The sequence below is a fragment of the Calonectris borealis genome, chromosome 4 (assembly GCF_964195595.1).
Source record: "Calonectris borealis chromosome 4, bCalBor7.hap1.2, whole genome shotgun sequence".
NCBI classification, from domain to species: Eukaryota; Metazoa; Chordata; class Aves; order Procellariiformes; family Procellariidae; genus Calonectris; species Calonectris borealis.
This window is the reverse complement of record NC_134315.1, coordinates 29,260,881-29,278,764: the sequence shown is the minus strand read 5'-3', so window position 1 is coordinate 29,278,764 and position 17,884 is coordinate 29,260,881. Positions and strand designations below refer to the sequence as shown.

At 36.6% G+C, this 17,884-nt stretch overlaps 1 protein-coding gene across 3 annotated transcripts in view; it reads left to right on the top strand.

The window, feature by feature from the left end:
• The window catches only part of GABRA2 (gamma-aminobutyric acid type A receptor subunit alpha2), a 60,831-nt gene that overhangs the window by 23,773 nt on the left and 19,174 nt on the right, over positions 1-17,884 (top strand). For all 3 annotated transcript variants that reach the window (XM_075149010.1, XM_075149009.1, XM_075149008.1), the window contains 2 exons: positions 4,313-4,380; positions 16,027-16,247. In XM_075149010.1, the coding sequence (XP_075005111.1) occupies positions 4,313-4,380; positions 16,027-16,247 (289 nt within the window). The remainder of the gene's footprint in view (positions 1-4,312; positions 4,381-16,026; positions 16,248-17,884) is intronic.

Genomic DNA, 17,884 nt, shown 5'->3' with positions numbered 1-17,884 from the left:
TAAACCTTCCAGCTAAGGATAGATAAGTATCTATAAATCTTCTGCAATTTGGTATATTTATTGCTTTTTCTTACTTTTTGAAATTTTTTCAGTATTGATATCATGAAAGTTCAAGTAAGGAAAGGGAATCAGAAGAAACCAGTGCTTGAGAACCATGTGAAACATGATCTTAATGGTTACTGTTTTTACTGCTTCCACAGGATGTGTTTTTCTTCTTCTTTTTATTCTTAACTTTCTTGATTCTTTTTTTGTCAGTTTACCTTTGGCTTCCATCTTCTGAGAAATTGGCCTAAGCTAAGTCAGATAAGGCTTTTCTTTTAACATTTATGACTGAGGCAAGTTAGAAACGATGCTATAATAGCATTTGCTGAATTTCAGAGCACTTCATGTGATGATGGCATCTACATGTCATATTCTTTGCCCGAGAATTTTTCCCCTAAAAGAAGCATCACAAATAGAAACTATATCCTTACCCTTTCCTGTTCCTGTTTCTTTGTTTAACCTTCCAAAGCAGTGATTCAGAATAACTTAAGAGCCCACAAGTATAAATGAGTCAGCCACCCCTCCTCCCAACAGAGGGTTCTTCTTTAAAAACTAGACTGTTTTTCAAAAGCACTAGGCTCCATTGATTTAAGCATTTTTGAAAATCAGGCCTTTTAGTTATGTGTTTACATGTCAATTGAATAAAAAGTTTTTATAATTCTAGTGGAAAAAACTTGTCCTTAATGTTTCTCAAAAAAATAGACTATAGATTTGTACACGAACACATGTTCACGTTGCGTTGAACATTTTTTAGCTGAGTACATTCCTTTGGCTTTTCCACAAGCACTGATGATCCAGAACTGTTTGAATCTCCAGTGGGCTAAGTGTGCTGTTCTTGATAGAACATGAGTTATAAAAAGCCTGTAATTGTGGTGCCTGCTGGATGAATTCTGATTAGAGAGTCCATCTGAAACTGTGCTTTGTACCTCTGAATTGTTTTCAGTAAGTTACTAGTGGGACAAAGTGGTATGTTTTAATACAGACTTTATTTGACGAGCATGTATTCTTTCAAAGCAATAACTACAATATTTGTTGTAAATAAGGAGGATTCATTTTTTCTTTTCATAGACACTGATTCTGAAACCTTGAGTTCAAATTTGTAATTCAGAGGAATCTTAATTGTAACACTATGTAAAGTAACAAAGAAGAAACATACACAAGGCTCAGGCTGCTAACACTAACAGATCGTAACAGGAATAATTCAAGATTAATTACATTTCAGCTTCTTTTGTCTTTAAGGACCAGTTTCCTTGTAAGTAGGGTATGAATAGAAACTTACAAAATATGCAGAATTTTGAGAGAAAATAGGAGGCGGAAATAAAAATCTGCCAGTTCCTCATTTGTGCACTTTCCTCTTTCTTTTTTTCCTTTCTTCCTTTGTTCTGTTTTCTTATCCTTCCTTTTCCTTCAGTCTTCTCATCTCTCATAACTTTTCAGCTTCCCTTTTCCCTTTCATACCCTGTTTCAAGACGTTCTACCTACTCTCTTCACTCTGGCCTGAGGAGAAGCAGCCTGGTGGAGTGCCTGCCATCAGGATGAACCCTCACTTCGGGGGAGAGCAACTGGTTGCGTTGAAACTCACTGCTGTCACCATTGTCTGGAGTTATGCTAGTTTAAGGCAGTTTTGGCAGAAAAGAAATAAAGGTGCACGATTAATTTGCATCCATTCCCATTCCTGAGGCTATCAGGGATTAATTTGCCCCAGGACTTTTTATATACATTGAAGTGCTTATCTTAATTATGACAACCTGAAATGAAGCTCTTGCAGCTGAGGGTCTGTGGCTAGCAAGCCTCTTCTTCTTCCCATCCATCCCCCCTCCCCAAGTCTTGATCCTTCACTCCAAGGATTTGAAGTGATTTGAAGTGAGTAATGCACACCAACAATGGGAATTACTTGTAATAGCTGTTGTAATAGCATTCAACAATATGTTGCGATCAATTTGTTTGTTCGCAGCTCTGTCTTTTCTGCTCATTTCTGGTGGGAGGATGGATCCAGAAGTCTGTAGAAATAATATGATAGAATATGGGACCTTTTTTAAAATTAAAATTTAAAATGCAAGACAAGCCTCGAGATTCCATGTCCTGTAGTTTACTGTATGCAAATTGTAAAGTCATCCCATGTGTCAAATAATATATCAGATGCAAGCAACTGGTAGCAATTGGGTGAGGTTACAAGAGGACCATGCTTCCAACCATTTGGGTGTGTGTGTGTGTGCAGGTTAAGATTGCCAAGTGACTTTGTTGCCTATAGTAGGGTTCCTTCAGATTATACTAGTATTATTGGAATTAGCCTTGGTTCTCTGCTGTCGGGATACTTGATTATCAGTCATATTTTTGTAACACCAGTGTTTTTCATGGAATTGTAATTAAGATTTTGTGTTGTCATTATAGTACAGGCCAAATTTCACAGTTAGTCCCTGCAGCACTGTTTTGTCCCCTGAAGAGTAACTCTCTTGTCACTTTTCCATTTCATCTCAGCCTGTGCCAGGTAACCATTTGGAGAGAATAATCTTTTTTTCTGGAGAGTCTCCCACAGGCAACATGCAGTCACTAGTCTTCTGAACTGTACCTGTGGTTTCTGTATGATATTTCAGCTAGACCCATACTTTATCCTTGTTGAACACTAAGAACAGTGCAGACTCAGCACCTCTTATTGTCCACTGACTTAGAATTAGTTTGTAAGATGCTTGGAGTAGAAATCAACTCAGCTTGTGTATGGATGCTGCATATGGGATTACAGAAGTCTCTATCACACAAATAAACATCTCTCAGGATGTGCAGGGGAAGTGTGCTTTTGAACTTTCAGAGTGACACGTAGTAAGAGTCAGCCTTTATTTATTTGCTTAAAAAGCAGAGATGATCCCAGAAAGAAGATTCTTTTGGGTACGAAAGGCTTTACAAAGTCCTGTATTCTAATAAGCACATGTCTAGTGTTTGGCTGGAGAAGGAAATTCAAGTTTCCTTAAAGATGAGAGTGCAGGAATGTGCCACCCCCTGCTCCAGAAGTTTTCTGAAAGTACTGTATCACTGCATATCTGCTTCGGGTGCACCTACATCCCTTTGAAAATACACTGCTCCCCATGCAGCCGCTCACGGAACAGTCTTGCCTTTGCCTGGTGGCTGGTAGAGCATCTGCTGTCACGGGTGAGCACTGCTGATTTCTCCCAATAGAGGGCCGTGATTATACTGTTGGCCTCAATACAATTAAAAGTAAAATCTGCCCATGCCACATATTTGTCAAAAGATAGTTTTTAGGAACTATTAGGAACTAATAGAAGCTATTAACTATCCATATTAAATGATGATGATTAAATATGGAAATCATACTATAACAGCAGGATCACTCATGTAACAGGCAGCTGTATTATTTTTAGGAATGCGAAATTCTGGGGTGAGTCAAATTGCAGCTAGTTGTATTCAAATATTTCTTTTCCAGACAGCAACTGGCTTTAAGGCAGAGAATTCCTTGTGTTGAATGTCTTGAATGCAGACAGTAGTTGGCAACTGCTGTAAGAAATTTCCTGCAAGTCTGTGCTATCCCTCTTTATGAATATTGTTCCATTTTGAGCCTAATTGAAAACTGAAGATAGAAAACTCAGCAATTATTTTTCCCTGCAGTACAATATTTAATATTCTGATTTCATGGCTGTCTGACTACAATGATTAGGAAGAACACGTTCTTATAGTATTTACAGTACCACAACAACGTATCAGGAGCATCGTGTATCAAGGGTAGGAACTATTACGTTAAAATACATGCCACTTAAAACATTAAAAAGCAGGATGCTATTGAGTGTTACATTTGCTGTAATCAATAATTGCTTTGTAAGCTTTTTCTTGCCTTTGGCTTTGAAAAAGCCATTCAGGGTGAAGAAAACAGCCTTGAACTAGAAAGGTTTTAACAGGAATGTTCTGCAACAACAGAGATAACATTTCTGCAACAAAGGTATTTTATGTTTAGAACTGTACTACTGTGTTAAGTCCAAGACAGTGTGGTTATTTTTGCTGGTGGCGAAATGGGAAATATGTGTGTAGTTGCTGATGGTTGTATAGTCCTTGAACTGAAGCAAACTACTCAGTGGGACAAACTCTTGTCTGATAACCTCTGTGTTCAGTGGGGTAGAGACCACCAGTATTTACAATAGGATACTGGTTGGGAGAAGTAAATAAGGACAGAAACTTCTTCAAAATGTCCCATCATTTTGCAGAGAGAGTTTGAAGAAGTACTATAAATTTAAAATGTTTGCTTGTTTTTTTCTTTTTATATCAGATAGTATTACTGAAGTCTTCACTAACATCTATGTGACCAGTTTTGGACCTGTTTCAGATACTGATATGGTGAGTTTCTGAATCTTTTGCATATATGGTAAACGGTGTAAGATATATACTATTAACTTCCTTTAAACTTGTATTCTGCTTTTACTTATTGTGGACAAATTGGGAATACTTTCACTGAAGTCAGGAAGTGCCAAATCCCAGTGGTTCTAAAGATGGAAATTGGTTTATAGACTTTACATGGTAAGTACACTTGTATTAGCTGTTTAGTTTGGACCAGTGAATCTTCTGATTGTCTCCACTGACTGTACTTTGGTTTATATTCTGGAGCAGTCTTGAGATGGGTGAACTGGATTCCTCTTGGATGAAACTAGAGTGAAAGGTGCACTGTAGGAGCACACTTAATGTTGGCAACAATCTGAGGGACCTGACTGAAGTCAATCTAAACTAAACTTCTTGACAGACGTGGCTTGGAAATTGGGTCATCAACATGATTGTGTTGTTCTACAGATCTGTCCTTCATCATTTGCACTATTTAGTAAACATTTAAAGGAAGTCAATGACATTAAAAAGAAATAAACTGTCAGAATATTGCTCTGGAATACAGTTTTTCAGGAAAACAGCAATGTAAAAAACTCTGAGGCAAGGGGTCCTTCGTAGGCTCACTGCAAATCACACACAGATTAGGCAGAATATGTCACACCAGGGAGAAAGATCTTCATGGATATAACATCTCTAAAAGGAAAGAAGGGAAGGACAATCTGAAAGTTACTTTAGCTGCCCTTGCCATTCCTGCAAGAAATTATTTCCCACATGAAATTATTTTTGAAGTGTTTTGAACATTCATGATTATACATGAGACATATAAAATACTACCTATGTGTATCTATAAGTATTAAAAAATGAATATTTTTAAAAACAGGCAATATTTACTTTTTCTGTGAAAACTTTAAGGTTATGCATCATACAAAACAGGAAACATCATGATGTTACAAGCTAGGTTGCAACAAAACTAGATATTTCATGGTACGCTGAATATTTTAAAAGTTACTTGCTCACTGACTAAGAGGCAGTCATAGCTTTGGAGAATATATTCTGGTTTTTTGTGTTTGTTTTTTGTGTGTGATAGTTTCAGTTTTCAAGCTTTGTTTCGATTGTGATGAATACATTACTGAGGCTTCACATGAAAAGTCATTTCATGGGAAAACCAGACATTTTCTTTTTATCACTGTATATGTTACTGATTCTCTTGAGGTGTTTTTTCCTAATGATGTTAACTTTCTGCAATTATTCTTATTTTATTGCTAATTATAGAAAACAAATATCCACAGCTATATACAAAGGTGATATGAACATCTTGACCTTGTTAGTCTAGTATCTCATGACTTCACAGTGTTTACACTTGCAGTATTCCTGTGAAATGGGGAGATGATATTAACCCAATTTTAAAGATGTGGTACTGAGGCACAAGGAGACTTACCCAAAGCTATGCAAGTCATCTCTGCTTAAATGGGAATTTAATGAAAAGCTCCTTTAGCGTAATCCCTCGCTCCTGAAACACTTTTGACATCAGAGTGTAAATGTGTGGAAAACTCTGGGTGTCCATTTGCACAGACAGATATGACAGCACAGTAAGGGGTCAGGTCGTTTGATGCTACAGCTCTAACAGCTCTGTGGAGAGGTGTTAATCGAAACATATGGCAGCTGTTACTGTAATAGGCAGGTCTATTTGCAGATAAGTAGATAGGTAAGTAAGAGAAGTTTAATACGTACTACTACAAGTTTCAGGGTTAATTTAGCTTGTTCAGTTGATAATTATAAAATCATTTTGAAACATATGAGCAGTCAATTAGAAAATTTCAACATGTGAGTTTTGAAATAATAACTATTCCAAACTATCACATATTCTGTCAAACATGAAGGTGACATTAGAGTTTTTACCGTGAGTACTCTTTCATGTAGGTATTGCACTACTGAATTGATAATGTAAACTACTATACAGAGGGTTTACTGCTACTTTCTTATGTAAATGTTGGAAGCTCTGGAATATTCCCATTTTATAAGCTTCCTCCTTAAAAGGCTTCATTGGAAGAATAAGTTTGACTGTTGCCCATGTCCTCCTAAATCTCCAGAGGATCCCAAACTGAATCTCAGATCCTTTCAGGAAGGTTGGGTCCCAGCCCCGGAGGTCCTCTGCTTTCACAGTGTGAGTGGTGAGGCCCTCAGACACATCAGGTTTTTAGGCTGGACACTGCTGTTGCCCAAAACTCTCATAGTCATTGCTGCCAGTAGGATTCCTTCCCCTGGGATTTTTCATGGCAATGAAAGTCAGCAGATGTATGACTGCACCCCTTTGCATTATCTATTTGCCTGTTTGTTTTTTTCCCCCCTTGGTTAGCATCTTGTGAAGAATAACAGCTTAGGAGAAAAGGCTGTTGAAAATGGGAAGGGGACTCACTGCCATGGGGTATGATTAATATGTGTTTATAGTATGGAAGAGGAAGGTGGCACACTGAAAGTGACGGGTGGATCAGAGCTAAGAACACAGTTGTTGCATAACAGTGTTGATTCACAAAGTTGATAAAATGTCATTCTAACCTTTGTTGTTGTTGAATTGATAGCAATTTGTGAGGTTCTGTTTTCCTCACTAAGTATAGTAATTCCCAATAATGATAATATAATATAGTATCGTGTGCAATCTGTGACTCAATATGATTGCTAGAATGTAGCTTTTTATTCATATTCCCTGTATTTTTCCAGTGTCACAGTTTTGCAAAAAATAATTAAGTCCAGGGGAATTTGATCTTTGACTAATTTTAGGCTAGTTGAAGTTGTCATTGATACATTTAGGAGGCAAAAGCTGAGGCTGAGATTTTTTTCCAAATGTGTTAAGAGTCAAAAACTTTTGATCCTTGTTGTGGATTAACATTTTGACTAAGTTAAAAAGATGCTACTCTCTGTTCTGCCCAAAATAGTCAGCTACCAAATCTCTTGACTCTTGGCCAGAACTCTGTTGCAAACTGCACTTCACATGAACTGCTGTGACTAAAATATTGGTGTATCTATATTAGCTGTGTCATAAAAATGCTATTGTATGTCAACCACAATATTTGATGTTAAAGGAAATGCCAATATACAACAGGAATTTTCAACTTCATTTTGCAAACTAGTGAGAATCAAGGAAGGCAAACCAAAACATGGGATTAAACAGATTTTACTTTCACTGTTCTGTCTTTTTGAGCTGTTATTTCTCTGAAATGTTTAAGTTCAGTATTGTGGTGCTATGCCTTATAGGCTTCCAACCAGATCAGTGATACAAATTTATTTTGACATTAGCCTGAGAGAAGAAAAGCTGCATTGTATAGGAAAACAAACAAACCAAAAATTGAACAGAACAATTGAAAAACAAAGCATACATGAATTTTCTAAAGAGTTATAAGGCTAAATTGTGATTAAAGAGGCTAATTAAAACATTTGTAATTAAATTAAAATATTTAATAATTGAAAATTCTGAGGTGAAGGATAATTTTAGTTGGATTATGATTTGTAGGATAATAAAATGGAAATAATTTAACTTAAACATTAAACCTGATTATTTCTCTGTTTTTTCAAAATTAATTATTTGAAGTCAGGTAGATTGATGTATCTTTATAAATATATATGCTGCTAACTCTGATTTTAGCACTGCAATTAAGGTACTTTTACAGCTTTTTCTCAGACTTACTTTCTTTCCAGGCTCTCCTGAGACTTTGGCTTCTAAAATTTCCCAGATAGCCATAAGTGCTGATGTCATTGATAGAAAAAGAAAATATAAATAATAAATGAGAAATTTATTTACTCCTCAAGCAATAGTTATTATATGTAAGACACAGCATATAGGCACTGAGAGCCTTTATATGACGTCTGCTGTGAAGAAAGCTCTGCCAAGATTTTGCCAAATTTTGCCTCAGAGCAGTCCTTCTAATTGTCGCTGGGAACAGTCTTTTCTGCTTTCCTACAAAACAGTTAGTAGGTGGCAGGGCCTGAATCAGTTTTGCTTGAATATTAAAAATAACAAGCTTTCTGAAAGTTTTGTGTTTCAACTTTCAACCTTAGCTTTTCATTGTCTTTGGGGAGTTTTGTTTACTGTGGTTACATCTTTGTTTTTCCCTATTTGTTTGTACACAACAATTTTTCCTAGTTTCTTAATGATAGACCTCTATTTTTCACTCTAGAGTCAAGAAACATGAACATTTCTCTGTAGAGATGGTCATAGCCAGCTAGTTCATTGTTACACACACTTCCATCTTGTCAGTTTTCAATTAAACTTTCAATAAACGTTTCTAATTTTTCAAATATAGCCAGAACAGAAATTTTCAATGAAGGCTGAAGGTCAAATCCAGAAATGACCGAAAGGATTGTTACAACATCTCTCACTACAACTGAGCATGGTTCTTTACAGAGAGTGGCTGAACTGGGAAACGCATTTCTTTTTTTGTGTCTGTTTTTCAGATTTTCTCATTCCATTTTGTATTTCAGATTTTGTTTTTTTTTTTTTCTCTGAAACTTATTATTTAGCAGTTTCAAAGTCTAATTATTAGCTATGGTTCCTTAACTGGAGAGAAGCTTTACAGGGATTGTATAATATGTAAGTCAGGACAAAATAAGGGAATGCACCAAGATGATTTTTTTCACAAAGATTAAAAAAGCACTGCAATTATTTTACTCTAGCTTTTATTTTGAAACAGTAACAGAAGACTAAAGAGTACAAGGCAAACAGAAATGATAAATACACTTGGCTTTCTTAGGTGTTGGGGAGCATCTATGTTGTCTTTTTATCACTGATATGTTTCTGAAAAGCCAATAAATTGGTTGCTCTATTCCCTTTTATTATAGGCTCAGGTCATTGCCTTTGCAAGTTAAATCCATAGGCTGAAATTTTGAGGAGGATGTCTCACATGATCTCTTGCAGAATTTCTGTCCTTTTGTTCTGTTGGGAAGGCTTGTTCCCCTGTGCAGCATCCTGCCAAGTGGATCAATATTGGAGATTGATTTGTCAGAGGCTGTGTCCAAGCCCTTCATTGACATTAGCTCTCAGTGTACCTCTTGTTCGGATTCCTGTCCCTGGCATCAGGCATCCATTGTGTTTCAGAGTTGCTCTTTCTCCATGTCTGAATAAAAAAGGGTAATGAGAAGTGTTTGTATTTTCAATGACAGCGGTGTGAATAATATCCTGTAGTCTCTTTTCTAAGTAAACCCTATCCGTATCTTTCACATTCCTCTCTTATTCCTCCTCAGTGCTTATTTTAGACTTATTTTAGACTTATTTAGAGTTCATTCTACGTTGGGTCTATGGAAAGAAAGAGAGAGAAAATAATTCAGAGAAGGTCCTTTTCATAAATGGATATGAATACGAAGACATTCTCTTCCCTAGACACTATCATTCAAACTGGTTAAACACATTTTTTCCAGATTTTCTTCAAATATTTCATGTTTAGATTAAATGCTAGACAAAAATGACGAAGCAGAAATAAAAGGCTTGAAATGAGTTCTTCAAATAGAGGAAAATCGTGCTGTAATTCCCTAGAAATATACCATATATTCTTCATGGTATTAAAGGTTGTATTATCTGTCAGACATTACTTATGTATTTAAAAATGAATACATGTTCCTTCGAAATGCAGTGATGAGATAGCGTTTAAGTTTTTAACAGGGCTGTTAAAGGTTTTGATAAAAAATAAGCAACAGTGCAGTTTCAAACCACAACCTTCCTTCGTAAGGAAGTTTATTCAGAATATTTTCAAGAATTCTATTCACCGGTGTATAGGATCTGCACCTCCCAAAGACCTGAAAGGAATTTCTGGCTGTCTGCTATTTCCTTCTATGTTCTGTGTTTTGTACACATCAGAAGGTAAGTTTTGGAAAGGAACAAATGGACTCAGTTTATACATCTGCGCAGTGAAATTTGATGTTGGGTGCACAGCTAGTGAAGTCCTTTTACAGAGCCTGAGGAGTCAGTGTTTGTGATTGGAGCGTCGAGGGGTTTTTGCGGAAAGGAGAATTGCATCCTGAACTCTTTCCGTCCTGATATTGTTAGACAATTCTTTTTTTTTTAGAGAAGGGATAAGTAGGAAGTGAGATGGAGGTGGTAGAAACATTGTCCGTTCTGGTAGACAGGCCTCGGTAAAGCCAAGGCATACAACGGTGTACTTCAAGAACTATGGGGTTTTGCAGACTGTTGTAGTGTGTTAGCCCTTGTGTATGCCATTTGCACCATGCATAAATCTATCCTACAGAGAATTAAATGACCACGACAACAAACTAATGATCCTCCCACTGTAAAGCTAATTTCAGCATTCACTCCAAAGCTAGATCCAAATGCTTAGTGAGGAAGTTTGGTAAATTAATTTGCAGAAGTTCCATAACAAACTTGCACTTATCAAACCCACAAATACCAGATTATAGCAAGAATGCATATACTGGGCAGATTATTTTGCTTTGAATAATAGCATTTTTTTTGAGTCTTCTGTCTAAAACTCCTTCTTGGTTTTCTTGGAAGTGGTTTTGATACTTAGTTTCATACCAACCATATTAGTCTTCAACAGTACTAGTTGCATATTAATATTGTTAATGTTTTTAAGCTAAACTGAAAGAAAAATTACACATTGCCTTAACGTAGATATAAGCACCAAGAATGTGCTTTTTAAGAACTAAAATTAAGAAATTATACTAATGTAAAAATAAATATTAATATGGAGCCCCTATATTAGCTAGGTGAGATTTAGGTCCATGAATCTTATTTGTTTATCTCATCAGTGTATCAGCCACAGTATTTCTGACTGTCTTTAAGGAATCAATAAAAAGATATCTGTGCCATTTTCCCTTTCCTTATTTTTAATTTTTTTTTATTTGCCTTTTTAAGGTTTTATATTTTGCAGTATTTAAAATTTGCTTTCATTGTTATATATGGATGTCAGTTAATGGCTTTAACAGCGGTCAAGAAAAAGCCAAACTTTCTTTAGAGAATTGATTGAGAAAAATCTTTACAAGTAGGGAATGAGGAACTCTGGCCTGAACTATTCACTAAACAAAATGCTGTGTTCCAGAGGGTGATTAATAAAATGTTCAGTCTGCTCCATGACAATACTGCTTGCTAATGGACACTCACAATTTTTGAAATGTTTGGAACACTTCCATCTTTACTCCAGATGCAAAGACTGCCAAAATCTACCAACCATTAGCTGAGAGGATGAGAGTACATTTTTTGTTGTTTGAACTTTTCCCATACAAATCTGGCCTTAGCAAAAAAGAAGACTGCCATGTAGTGAGGAGGGATTGCTTATACTCAGGTCAATTAAAGCTTTTCCAAAAGATACTAATGTCTTTTTTTTGCTATGCATGCTGTTATGCACAGCAACTGCATATTAAAAGAAGAATGAAATTCCTTCACCATTTTATTCTTCTGACCATTGAACTGGCAGTGCTTCTTAACACTGTAGTAAGAATCTCATCATCTGCACCTAAAATTTCATGTAAGCTGGTATAATACATATTTGAAAGATTATGTTTAATTGTACTGTGTTAGAGTCCAGCTGTGAAAGCACCATTTCAGGCACAAATCAGTAGTGTCGCGGTTTAACCCCAGCTGGCAACTAAGCACCACCCAGCCGCTTGCTCACTCCACGCCGGTGGGATGGGGGAGAGAATCGGAAGGGTAAAAGTGAGAGAACTCGTGGGTTGAGATAAAGACAGTTTAATAGGTAAAGGAAAAGCCATGCACGCAAGCAAAGCAAAACAAGGAATTCATTCACTACTTCCCATCAGCCGACAGGTGTTCAGCCATCTCCAGGAAAGCAGGGCTCCATCACGTGTAACGGTTACTTGGGAAGACAAACACCATCACTCCGAATGCCCCCCCTTCCTTCTTTTCCCCCCAGCTTTATATACTGAGCATGACGCCATATGGTATGGAATATCCCTTTGGTCAGTTGGGGTCAGCTGTCCTGGCTGTGCCTCCTCCCAGCTTCTTGTGCACCTGGCAGAGCATGGGAAGCTGAAAAGTCCTTGACTATGCAAGCACTACTTAGCAACAACTCAAACATCAGTGTGTTTTCAACATTCTTCTGCTACTAAATCCAAAACACAGCACTATACCAGCTACTAGGAAGAAAATTAACTCTATCCCAGCCGAAATCAGGAAGTATTTGCTTGTCTAGAAATGATCACAGGAGTCCTTTGTAGTCCTGGAATTATGCTCTTGTGATTTTGTGGAGATGCTGCACTATATACCGTAGAGTGGTTTGGTAATGTCCAGGGACAGCACAAGTTCTTTCATATAGGAGAATATCTGCAGATTGTATGAAACGAGTATCAGGTATTAATTTGAGACTTTTTCTCTAGAGTCCAGATTTGTGTTTCTAACAGAATGTTAGTCTTGCTTGGAAAGTAAACATTACACAGCATTTACCACAAAGTGGTACATATATGCAATACGAAATAGTTACAAAATCGTTATAGAATCATAGAATCATTAAGGTTGGAAAAGACCTCTAAGATCTTCGAGTCCAACCATCAACCTACCACCACCATGCCCACTACACCATGACCCTAAGCGCCTCATCTACACGTCTTTTAAATACTTCCAGGGATGATGACTCAACCACTTCCCTGGACAGCCTGTTCCAAGGCCTGACCACTCTTTCAGTAAAGAAATTTCTCCTCATGTCTATCTCCTAATGTCCTAATGTAGCATCTTTTGATAAATGTTGGCTTTTTATCACACTTATTATATTCAAAATCCTTTAATAGTTTCCTGTTTTTTCATTTGTTTTGTGTTGTAATTATCATAGGGATATTCATGATCATAAGTAGAATAGATTGGCTCAGGAGGGAACATGGGATCAGTGAATATAGCACTGGGATGCAAAAGTCATGGATTGTATTTTGCTTTTCATAATCACTCTGGAAATGGACGAGGACAAGCTAATTTCGTTTCTGTGCCTTGGTTTCCCTTTATACACAATTGAGATCCCAATACTTCCTTTGAAAAATGCACTGAGGTCTATAGAAAGATAAGTTATTTAAGACCTGTGTGAGATTTTATTGCTATTGTGGTAAATGGAAGGAGAAGGTGTTCATGATCATTCACACCAAACCTTGGCTTGTTCCCTGTTTCCATCTTCTATATAGGATGTTTTGCAAATAAAGATTTCCAGCATGGATTGGATGGAGAGATTAGAATTACCTGTGCATCAGTCAGAGATTTATCAGTGGGATCTTTCAAGGCTGCAGCTCAGATTCTCTCCTTCTTATTCCACTTCCTAAGCAGTTGCCATGCATCAGAGTGCTTTTTTGAAATGTTGCTGTTTTGATTTAGTGGCATTTCATGTCTGCTTTTTTTCTGTTTTATATCTCTTGTAATTCTTTTTATATATGTTGGAAGACAGTGAAGAAGCGGGACCTTTGAAATTCTTTGTTGATGGAAACATTACAAAAACTTAAGATTTATATTCTAATCATTTATGTGCAGGGATATTTGTCAAAGAAACCTGTAGGACTTATCACTCACTTCTGTTGAATTTCAATGGGATTTCAGTGTCTTACTCCCTCAGGCTCTTTCCACTTCTTTGTACATCAAACATCAATCTTATCATACATAGCAATGATTTATTGGCAAAGCCCCTCAGACAGAAACCACAAGGAGGCTTTTAGGGCAATTGTTTTCTTTGAATTACCTGGACGGATTTCATATATTCCCCCTGCTTCAAGCACACTGTTCCTGCTGCTTCTCATCCTCCATGATTTTATACATTTTGTGACTTTCCCTGGTCTACAAGTGAACTGATCGATAACTTGGAATTTGTAAATGGGATTTTAAGTCACATGGTATTTAGCAAATAAAACAGCATACAAATCAGGAAATAAAACAGGACAATTGAATGTGATCTATCATAGAGAAATGGGCAAATTACTTGTCATGAGGCAGTGTCTCTGGTAGTGATGAGAGACAGTAAAAGATCAGGTATAATGTCAAAAAAATACATGTTTTAGAAGTGCATAATTTTGTATTTCACAGATATATTTACTAAAATATTATTAGAGGTAATAGCAACTGGCATTAAAGAAACCCAAGCAAATTAATTTTCAGTGTACTGTAGTGTTAGTTTTATTTAGTATTTGTTTGAGTAACTATAATTTTAATTCGAAAAATGACAAAATTTTATTGTAGTAATGTAAGACCTCTTGATATAGATAAAAACTGTGCTTGTGGGTTTTGTCAGGTTAGTTTATAAGTATCCCATTACATCATTCCAAAAAGATCTCCCCAAGCACCTGTCACAGTTCCTAATGACAACTGCTTTCTCTCCTGCCCCTGCCACGCTCCTTCAACTAACAGAATTCTCTTTCCTTTATTCCACATGCTCATCTTAGCCTCTGGCCCTGACTTGGAAAAGGTCCTCACAGCTCCTTGGCTCACAGACTCAAGGAGCTGGAAAGGGCTGTTGCTTCTTGCTGTCTACTCAGCACTCCTTTTGTACCACCGTGTGATTGACTGAGAAAAACTTAAGCCTTGTTAATCAGCACACAAGGGAGCCAGCAGAAAGTGATGGGGGCTGAAATCACTTTTATATTGAAATCATTTGATTATTTTATATTGGTTGAATTTTATCAGGACTTGTCCATTCAAAGATAATTTACTCGAAAACAGTTTACATAAACTGTAGCATTTGCAGAGTAATTGCAATAGTACAGACTGTTGTAACATACTAATATTTTGAAATCATGGGTCCATTTTGCACCCGTCCAACAAAACTGAAATTGCACCAAGGCAGCATTTGCCAGTATACAGAATACAGTTTGCTTCCAACAAAGTTTTTAAGCACTGCCATTTCCAATTTATATGCTGTGCTGACAGTAGCAAACCACTAAACCCATTTAGGGATCCAATTTGAAGTTAGTTGATGAATTTACACTATCAATGTTTAATCAGTATCTTTTTTGTTTGTTTGTTTAAAACAGCAACAAACCCCAGCAGATGGGATACCCAGCGCTGGGTGACACAGGCATCTGGTCTAGGTCACCAGTCTGTTTTTGCTTGCATCCCTTTCTCCAGACTGTACTTCCTTCCCAAGATTAGACATCAGAGTAAAGTTCAGCAGACGGTGTGTGTCACCTATCATCATCTATGTGTTCCCTACCTATGTACTTTTGTTAATAAAATCCATAGCATTACAGAGCCTTACTTTCCCCTTTGCAAAAATCTTCCTTATATCAATCTGCCTGGATATATTGAACCCTTTATGGGTAGCCTTGTTTCCTTCCTTCCACTCTCAGCCATTCTCCGTGCCCTTGAAATACTGGGTTACTCTCCTTCAGGTGCATCTGCTGCAGGAACTATTTAATATCCTTCTGTGTATTTTTTTCTTACTTCTTATGTAAAATAGCTGTGTTTATTGAAATTACCCTTGTCACACATACTATGTGTATCTAAATATTGGAAGGGTTTGATATACAAACAAGAGCTAGCAATCATGAAGGAGAATGTCATACCCTTAATAAATTGACTTCCTGTTTATTATTCTCAGTATTACACAATTTTGTGTGATGGTTGTTCTCCCTTAACAATTTTACCAACGGAATTTTTGCAACCAGAGTTTTTCTGTTTTGGTCCTCAAAAAGCAGGTTAATGTTTCATTGTGTCAAAAAAAGCATACCTTTATTCCATTACAGGAATACACAATAGATGTTTTCTTCCGTCAGAGGTGGAAGGATGAGAGATTAAAGTTTAAGGGCCCAATGAACATTCTTCGATTGAACAACTTAATGGCCAGCAAAATCTGGACCCCAGATACATTTTTTCACAATGGGAAGAAGTCAGTGGCTCATAACATGACAATGCCAAACAAGCTTCTACGAATCCAAGATGATGGGACTCTCTTGTACACCATGAGGTAAGCCTTTTCATCTGTTCTCTACTCAAGTTATTTCTTGATGTGATTTTTCCAGATAACAATTAAGTAAGGTTCCAGGAGGACTCTCCTTTGTTTCATTTCTGTCCCAGCAGAAAGAAAGCTAGGAAAACATATATTTTGTTTCCAGTTCTGTTACAAATCTGTTGACTGATTATGAGTTAGATCAGTTTTCCTACATGTTCCTCAGTTTTCATACCTCTATAATATATTAAAAGATACTGACCACCTGCATAAAGTGCTTTGAGACCTTCAGATGGGAATCACTGTGTAAGAATTGTTAAGAATACTCAAAGTTTACCAACTCTATCTTAGAACGATTAAAATAGTGTATGACTTTTGCCTGTTACTGCACCCATTGTATCGACCATGTGAGCCCTTAAGCAAATTTATTATTGAGTGGCAATAAAAAATAAACAGGAAAAAGAAAGGGTTAATAAGGCCTCAAATTCTTTCCAGCAAGAACTACAGGGAAAATACGTCTTACTCTATATTAACTGTTTCTTTATATCTAATTACAATATTTTACTTAGAGTTTTAATTTTGCATCCTGTGCATGATTAGCAGCTAAGATAAACATGGTAAAATGTGCTAAATTTGCTTAGAAAATAATTTATGAAAAATTATAAATATCATGTATGCATAGGCATAAGCAGCATTTTTATAAGACTGATTTCTTCTTTGATTACTCTTTTTGCAATAATGTTACCTACACGAGTTTTTTTGGAAATTTTTTATCCAAATTTCCAGAACTGCCTGACTTAGTTTCTTTCTTTTTCTTTGAGAATATTTACTAAATTAAGTTTGAATGTAAACTTAAAATGCCTAGCCTAAGTAAGATATAAAATGTGAACTGTAAAGCAAATATGTACTGTGCAATTTTTTCCATGTAGCCATACCAGCATCCCTTAGACGGATTTACTATACAACACCCAAACCCTTATAGTATTGAGCGTTGATGCATAGACGGCTAATGATGTTGAATGATGTGGTGGTTGGAGATGTTCAGAAAAGTTTGCTGGAAATAAATTAAGACCCTCATTTATAGTATTTTTGCTTGGGCTCAAATCAATATTTGAACTTGTATCTGTGTAAACTGACTGAAATTCTCTCCCTCCGGAGGGTATTATAATCATATGCTATAAATAATAAGAAATACTGTTTGAAACCACTATGAAGAATGTTTTTAAAAACGTAAGATGGGTCACGTCAGCTAGAATTAACTAAGCATTTTCATGACTTGTAAGTATATTGCTTCTGAGGGTATGAGATTAATGTGTAAACTGTTTTCATTGTCTAGATTTTAAACAGCCATTTTTATCTGTGCCTATTTAAAATGATAGTGTGATTTCTATCAGAGGCAGTTCTTCCCTTTGCCTTCAGCTGTTTGCTGACTCTCCTTTCTCTCTGCCTGTTGACTTCAGGAAAACTTTCCTGGGGAGTGGGGGAATAGAAATATGGCATATTTTTGGGTGGAGGGGTGGGAGAACATAGTGGGGAATACAATGACTATGAACCACTGGGAGTACAGGAGGATGTAGATGGTGTTTAAGGCTGATGAAGAGAAATGAAGACATCAGAAAAAAATCTCTACCCAGAGGAGACTTACAGGATAGGAA